Source organism: Nerophis ophidion, linkage group LG04 (assembly GCF_033978795.1).
Source record: "Nerophis ophidion isolate RoL-2023_Sa linkage group LG04, RoL_Noph_v1.0, whole genome shotgun sequence".
NCBI lineage: Eukaryota > Metazoa > Chordata > Actinopteri > Syngnathiformes > Syngnathidae > Nerophis > Nerophis ophidion.
In genome coordinates, this window is record NC_084614.1 from 70,201,614 (window position 1) to 70,209,889 (window position 8,276).

At 37.9% G+C, this 8,276-nt stretch overlaps 1 protein-coding gene across 2 annotated transcripts in view; it reads right to left on the reverse strand.

The window, feature by feature from the left end:
- Positions 1–8,276, reverse strand: part of LOC133551816 (cullin-5) — a 57,356-nt gene that overhangs the window by 27,646 nt on the left and 21,434 nt on the right. For both annotated transcript variants that reach the window (XM_061898930.1, XM_061898928.1), the window contains exons 4-8: positions 4,119–4,295; positions 3,897–4,038; positions 2,648–2,793; positions 2,485–2,565; positions 13–106 (exon numbers count right to left, since the gene is read on the reverse strand). In XM_061898930.1, the coding sequence (XP_061754914.1) occupies positions 13–106; positions 2,485–2,565; positions 2,648–2,793; positions 3,897–4,038; positions 4,119–4,295 (640 nt within the window). The remainder of the gene's footprint in view (positions 1–12; positions 107–2,484; positions 2,566–2,647; positions 2,794–3,896; positions 4,039–4,118; positions 4,296–8,276) is intronic.

Below are 8,276 nucleotides of genomic sequence, written 5' to 3' on the forward strand. Positions count from 1 at the left end.
TTTGGTACTTACTATCTGTTTCATTCCTTTTGATCATGCCCGGACACTCTGCTAAGATGGTCTCCTTGAACGACGTCACCAACGCGTTGACGCAACACTCCATCAGCTGGGAAGCACAAACACAGTGTGGAGATGCACGTGCACAAAAGTATCAGGACATTAAAGATGGATACATTTCACATTTATATCAATATCGGTATTCAACAGTACCATTTTTTGGTATTTTTAAGTATGTTTATGCAATAATAAATGCTATTTTTTTAACATTTAAAACTGTGTTGATAATAAATGTTGTCCAGTTAGAGTCTCATTTGCAACTATGTATTCATTACGTTAAAAGATGTCCTCCTAAACCAGGCACTTTATTTCATATTTTGTTCTTTTGTGTTTTTGTCAGCTGAATAATTGAGCAATGCTCAAGGTTTGCTTTAACAAGATTGAAGATTAAAATGTATTTTTCTTAGATTATTTCTCATAAGGCTTTTTTATTTAATATTTTTCCAATGCGCATCAGTGCATGAAACTTAAAAATGTCAAAAAAGTTACTTATGTTAAGTGTTTCAATAAAACAACTTGACACACGTATTTAGGCCTTAACTTTGTCCAACTTCACTTAATGAAAGAAATATCAGGATGTGTATCATATATCGATATTCAGGCGAGATATATCGGGATATGAGTTTTGGTCCATATTGCCCAGACCTACACTAGTGTTACGGACAGTGCAAGCAAAGTTTACAGGGATGTTCTCTTTGTTTAACTGAGGGTTTCAGGGGGCCTTATGATGGCACTGTGTTTACTGTACATGAGTGCACATGTGTGTTAATGTGTATGTTGTTTGAGTGTTAACAATTGTTTTATTTAAAGGGGTCGTATTATGATTTTTTTCTACATATAAAACACTTCCTTGTGGTCTACGTAACATGTAATGAGCTTTGGTCAAAATGTTGCATGTATTATGCTCGTCTCTTCAAGATGCGCCGTTTTGTGGGCTGTCTTATTTACGTGGCTTCACTTCGCCACCGTCATCTCCCCGCCATCTTTTTTTTGGTGTTTTCAGCGCTTCCATATGGAGTCTACTGACGGATATGATTTAAAACTGTACGCTAAGTTGTTCAAATTCCAAACCAGTCGTTTAAAGGAAGTATGGAGGAAGGCAAGCTTGTTTTGTAAATATCTCTGCAATGCCTCCATGGTTTCATTTCACATTTTCGGGATGTATGCAAATACTTAATACACAAAAACAGCCATCAATAGGTAAGAAAAGTTGGTTTTGCATAATCGGTCCCCTAAAGTTCAATGTGCCAGTCTTGTCTTTTGTTGAGCCCTAAACAGTGTTTGTTCATACTGTAAGCATTATACTTATTACACACTAGGCGTTGTTCACAAAGGTCAATGACGATTTTTTTTGCCTGTATCTGAATAGTGCAATGGCTTCACGGTGGAAGAGGGGTTAGTGTGTCTGCCTCACAACACGAAGGTCCTGCAGTCCTGGGTTCAAATCCAGGCTCGGGATCTTTCTGTGTGGAGTTTGCATGTTCTCCCCGTGAATGCGTGGGTTCCCTCCGGGTACTCCGGCTTCCTCCCACTTCCAAAGACATGCACCTGGGGATAGGTTGATTGGCAACACTAAATTGGCCCTAGTGTGTGAATGTGAGTGTGAATGTTATCTGTCTATCTGTGTTGGCCCTGCGATGAGGTGGCGACTTGTCCAGGGTGTACCCCGCCGTCCGCCCGATTGTAGCTGAGATAGGCGCCAGCGCCCCCTGCGGCCCCGAAAAGGGAATAAGCGGTAGAAAATGGATGGATGGATGAATAGTGCAATTACATTTTTTTCTAAATCAGACCCAGGCCTCTTTTGTTTGTGGATATAAATCGTGTATGTATCTAATGTAACTGCAGTATAAATGGTTTGGTCACGTTCATCCGACCAATACTTAATCAAATTGGAATAAGTGTCATAACTATTTGCCAAACTAGACAGTTGCAAAATAAAAAGTTCACAAATAAGCATAAAACAGGTGACAATAATGTCTTTGGAATCTAGGTCAATGTTCCACCACTTATGGCTTCCATTGCTCGCCCACATGTTCTTCAGAGCAGACGTTGAAGCAAATCTCCCACAAAACTGCGATAACAAAATGCCTACAATCTGTATTCTTAATCTTATAGATTCTACAGATTTTATAAAATGATGGTGAGAAGACGCTGCCGAAGGTGAGCCACGTAAAAAGGACAGCCCACAAAACAGCGCAATTGGAATAGACTCTCAGAAAGCGGATTGAAGATGATCTGACCAAAGAACTACAGTTGCATGTTATGTATTGACCGCAAAAAAGTGTTTTCAATTTAGAAAAAAATTATAATAATATGACTCCTTTAATGCGCCCTTTAATCCGGTGCGCCTAATATATAAAAAAAGATCAAAAATAAACCATCGGCGGTGCGCCCTATGATCCGGAAAATACGTTACAAAGTACTCACTGCTTGTACAGAGTTGCAGTCACGCCTCGTCTCCAAGTATCGTAGTGCACGTTTCTCCTCTTCCCTCAACTTGGAATCAGCCTGATGACAGGTTGACAATGTGTATTCATACAGCGCTCCACATATATGTTTATTAAAAGATCCCAGCCTGTGCGACACTCACATATTTCATGTAGTTTTGGACGCCGTTCTGCTGCAGATAGGCGGGCGCCTGAGTTCTGTAGAAGCGCTCGGTCGAGTCCATGTAGGCCTTTTCGAAGTTGTCTCTGTAGATCTGCAGCTTGTCATCGGGATTGGAGCACAGATTTACTGCAGCCACAAAGAGATGACATCGATAGAAACACAACAAAATTAAAATTAGACATACTTTATATGTATTTTAACAGTTAAAAGTGTTTTAACACGTTTTTAACAAACCCTAAAAATAACACTTTGCCCAAGGATTTACTTGAGCCTTGTTTTGCAACTCAAATAACAGAACAACAAAAGAAGAACCTGAGAAGGGGGACAGCGGTTAGTAGTGATGGGTCAAATGATACTGAAGCATCGAGTGCGTTCAAGGATGTGTGTCACTTTAAGAAGAAAACATGTGATCGATACAGCTGTTGTGTCACTTGACTGTGAAGTGTGAAACAGTGTTTATGAGGAAGAGTTTATTTCAGCTCACAGGTGACAGCTCATAGAAAATTAAGTCAGGGGAGTGACCTGCCGCATTTGATATCGGCTTTAGTCACCATCATCAAGCGCAATGGATTTTTCTTTTATAGCGTCAAATAAGGTGAATATTCCTTTCTTGTTCTTTTGGTTCACTGACCAGAATTGCTTGATCCATATTATTTTCTACAAAGCTAATGGTTTGAAAAAATATATATATATATATTAATTTTATTTGCAGGTCAAATTTTGTGACATTTTAATCCAGCAGATGGAGCCATTTCGAAACACAAAGTATCAGAGCAGTGTCAATAAAACCAGTGAGTGTGTCACACACCCATTAAGGCAATACTTATTGGTTAGTTTTTTTTCTACACTTGTGTGACAATAAATACAAATAAAAAAACAGTAACTAAACAAGGGTCTCGCTTTTAAATCTTAAAATGTCTTAAAATAAGCAGAGGTTCATCTTTTAACACTTGAATGATTTGAGAAAATTAAAATGTTACAAAAATTAGTATACATTTAATAAAGGTTTTATTCAAGGCGCTTTTTGTTTTGTAATATGGAAATTCCAAACATTTAAATGAAAAAAAGAATGTGTAATGTTGACCACAAGATTTAAAATGGAAGCTTAACCTTATTTAATTTACTTTGTGTGAACAGTTTTATTATTATTTTTTAGATGAGATAGAATTGATGTTGTAAATGATAAAGCGATCCACAGTGTGATCATGGAATAAATGTGCATTGCTCACCATAGGACTCCCGTACTCCGATGACCAGCTGCGAATCGAAGGCTTCCCCTAGCCGCTCAGCATGGACCAGCTTCATTGCACTGTCTTGTAATCTGTTCTTGATGTTGGAAAAGATGGACTCGTTCCACGTGTCCAGCATCAGCTGCAGGACAAAGTCGGTGGATAGAGGTCATTCATGTACAACGCCGCGTTAGATTAGTCGTGGTCAGTTCGGTCTCTCACCTTGCGGACGATACTGTCCTCAACATTGGACTTCTTGTTGCTGCCCTGCTTTCCCATCAGCGTAATCTCCAGTTGGCAAAAAGGCTTGGGCAGGATATCGCACTGTGTGAAGAACTTCCTCCACTCTACAATATAGGCCTTCAGCAGCGCCGTGTCATCTTGGTGACTCAACACCCGCTTTGTGACAAGATGCAAACAAAAAATGGCATTAGAGACACTTTGAAATCAACATATTCTCACATTTTATTGCATACAGTTTGTTTAACTTAGGATGCATTACATGCATTTTCTGACTATTTCTGGACAAAAAAGGGGCGAATTGGTCTCGCTTTTTGGCTGTCTCTGGTTTTGCGGCAGATTTTATCTCCATGCCAAAGTCCTCCTCCCGGCGATGCCCCTTTCGACAGCATCTTTTCCCTGTCAGCCAGGTTGTAGCTTTTAGCGCTTCCATATCAAGTCAACTAAGTTAAAACTATATGCTATATTGTATTAGAAATGGCAACAGTGGAGGATGCATGTGCACGTACGAGCCAGGCTGCCTCACAACAAGAGGATAGAGAAAAAGAAGGAACTTATAAACTACAACTTAAAATAACATAATAAAACGTCACTACAGTCTCAAATTCCAAATGGAAAGTTTGGAAGTAGGCAATAAAGTTTTATGAATATCCCTGCCATGCTATGGTTTGATTTCACAGTTACGAGAGTTACCAACCGGTGAGAAAAGTTGGCTTTGCACAACAGGACCCCTTTAGGCTCATGACACAGTAAGTTGAATGATGCGGACACATTTATCAATTGATCATTTCTAAAAGGGCTGGGTGATATTGGCTTTCATTAATATCGCAATATTTTTATGCCATATTGCAATATACTATATTGATTACGATATGTTGCCTTGGCCTTGAATGAACACTTGATGCATATAATCACAGCAGTAGGATGATTCTATGTGTCTACATTAAAACATTCTTCTTCATACTGCATTAATATACGCTACTTTTTTAAACTTTCATGCAGAGAGGGAAATCCCAACTAAGTCAATTGACCAAAACTGTATTTATTAAATACTCTTCATTCTCTCACGGGTGACTTTTTAAATGATAGAACAAATTAATAGTGTTGCTACCTTTTTGTAGTTACACTTCTGCTGCATACTTTGCATTTAGCTGTTGTCTGCTGAATATCTTCCCACTTGAAGCCAAACCACCGCCAGATGATGGACCCCCTGCTCTTTATTTTGGGCATTGATTGTTCTTCCTCCATTTGTGATCAGTTTCGCACCTTCTCTCTTGTATTGTCACAAGCTCCGCTCCGCTCGACCTGCCTCAGCTAACGTTAGCCATGCTGCTACCTCTCTGCTCGGCGAGAGCGTATGACGCTAGACGCGCGACAGTATGTGACGTATGTAAGAAGGTGCGCTTGTTTTATGCATCTGTGAGAAGGAGACACAAGGAGTGGGAAGAGCCTGTAGTGTAATGCCCGCAGCTAAAAGCAACTGTGTGAGAACATATATTCTAATATTACGATATAGTCATTTTCTATATCGCACAGAGACAAACCTGCAATACATCGTTTATATCGATATATTGCCCAGTCCTACTTTCTATTACACTTCTGCCTTGAAGATACTTACTATATCTGAGTTATTGTGCAGAAATATGGGGAAATAAGTACAAATGTGCTCTTCATTCACTAACTGTGTTACAAAAGAGATCAGTTAGACTGATACATCATGTTGGATATAGAGATGTATGAATCAAAAATATTGAAACTTAACAATTTGGTAAAATTGCAAACAGCTAAAATGATGTACAAAGTAAACTATAACCTGCTACCCAAGAATGTACAACAATTATTCTCAACTAAAGGGGAGAAATATAACTTTAGAGGAAAAATCAACTCAAAACATTTGTATGCACGTGCAACACTTAAAACCTTTAGTACATCAGTATGTGGAACTAAACTATGAAATTCATCAAGCAAATAAGTTAAACAATGTAGTGTACTGATATAATCTAGTTTAAGAGGTTGTTCAAATTAAAAGTGCTTACAAAGTACAAGGAAAAAGAATTATGAGAAATACCTTCAACCTTATTGAAAGAGATTTTCTTTATCTCAGTATGTTAATCCTGACTTATCTATTGCAGGGACTGCTGTATTCATCATTCACTGATTACAAATACAAGACAGTAAATTAACATATGTATTTGTAAATGCTCTGACATGGGAAAGGGGTAGGACTAAATAAGATTTACTTCTTCCTACTCCTTTTCAAACATGATGTATAGGCAAATTATATGAATTCATGTGTGATGTATCATAATGTAGGCAAGGCAAGGCAACTTTATTTGTATAGCACTTTTCATACTCAAGGCAGACTGAACGTAATTCATAGACAACAAAGTGAAATGAAAGAAAATAAAAGCAAAATTAAAATGCAGACAATAAAAATAAAAACAGTGCGGACGTTAAAAGTTAAAAGATTTAGCTGAAAGCTAAGGTGAACACAAAAGTTTTCAGTCTAGTTTTAAAATTAGTCCGAGTTGGGAAAAGTCTGACATCTTTAAGAAGATTATTCCAGCTATTTGTTGCGTGGTGACTGAATGATGCTTTTCCTTGATTTGAGTTTACTCTGGGAACCGCAAACAGATTGATCTCAGAAGAACTTAGTGATCTAGAGCAGTGGTCCCCAACAACTGGGCCGCAGAAGAATTCTTTATTAATTTTTTTATTTTTTTTATTTACATTTTTAATTTTTTATTTATTTTTTTATTTATTAAATCAACATAAAAAACACAAGATACACTTACAATTAGTGCACCAACCCAAAAACCTCCCTTTTTCATGACAAAAACTCCCTTTTTCATGACAAAGAAAAAAAAAAGCTCTGACGGGGGACGACTGCAGATAAGACACTCCCACAGAGTTCTCCAACATTGTGATGGAAATGTTGCAGCCACAGGTTAAAAATAGGGTGACCAGACGTCCCGCATTGCTAAGCGTTGGCCTCTTGTTTTGAAATGGGTGTTTTGTACGGCTAATCTCCCACTTATAAAGTCGAAGGCATTGTGTGGCGAAAATAGTGAAGGTCGGGCTGTCTAGTCATGTCAATCAAACTGCGACACGGACGGCCACACCCACCAATTAGAAATATGCAAATCAGGTCAGTACGGCATCTCCGTGTGCAGCACGAGAGTGAGTCGTAGAGAAAGGGGAGAAAATCACAATCTGTACAGCTAAAAAAGGTAAATGCAGCAACAACAAAGACTAGCAAACCATCTATTCCTAGGTAAAAACCACTACAAGGCAAGTCTGGTAAAGTATTGTGCGAAATCTGCTCGAGTCATTTATTTATTAGGTGCTCAAAAAGAAGCTTCCCTGTCCATGCACACATTCTTTCTGAAACACAAAGAGGATTCAAAGCAACACAGATAACGTAACAGCAGCTGAACTAACTAGCGTCTAGCACCGTGAAACAGTGAAGTCACTTTTCATGGACAAAACTTAAAAATACAAACAGCCAGGTGGTCTCCTTGTGCAAAAGCAGTACTAAGTTTGACAATGAGGACACAACTAAAATATATTATTTTTTTGTAAGTTTAGTTTTTTCCCTGGCCAGTTTAGATTTGTATTTCAGCTTTTATTTATTATTGTGCCTAATGTATACCCAGTGATGTCTTTATTTGGCATTGTCCAGTGATGCAGCTCATTTACTAATGCATTTTATGTAGTTAATCTATGCGAGCTGTCTGAATTTTGTTATGTTCAAACAATTGACACACGTAGCTTCATCCAGTAAGATCCAAATATGTGCTTTAGGATATTGTTATACTAAACACTTAATTGTGATGTGTGGAGTTTTACCTGCTGTAATGCAGTTTTATATCAGAACAATTAGAATTAAGATGGTTGAGACTGGTTTGTTTGAGTTCCCTTCGTGTAATGCTTTGAATTACACAGAAATATTTATACTTAGAAAAGAATATATGCAATATTTTTTTAATCAAAGTTTTTTTCTGCAAAAAAAATGTTCTATGTTCAAACTCTGTATTGACATTCTACACTGTTAATCATTATGAGACAGGAACACACGTCTTTTTTTTTTTTAGGTTTTTAAAGATGACAAAAAACACTTGGAAGATGCAGCTACAGGGA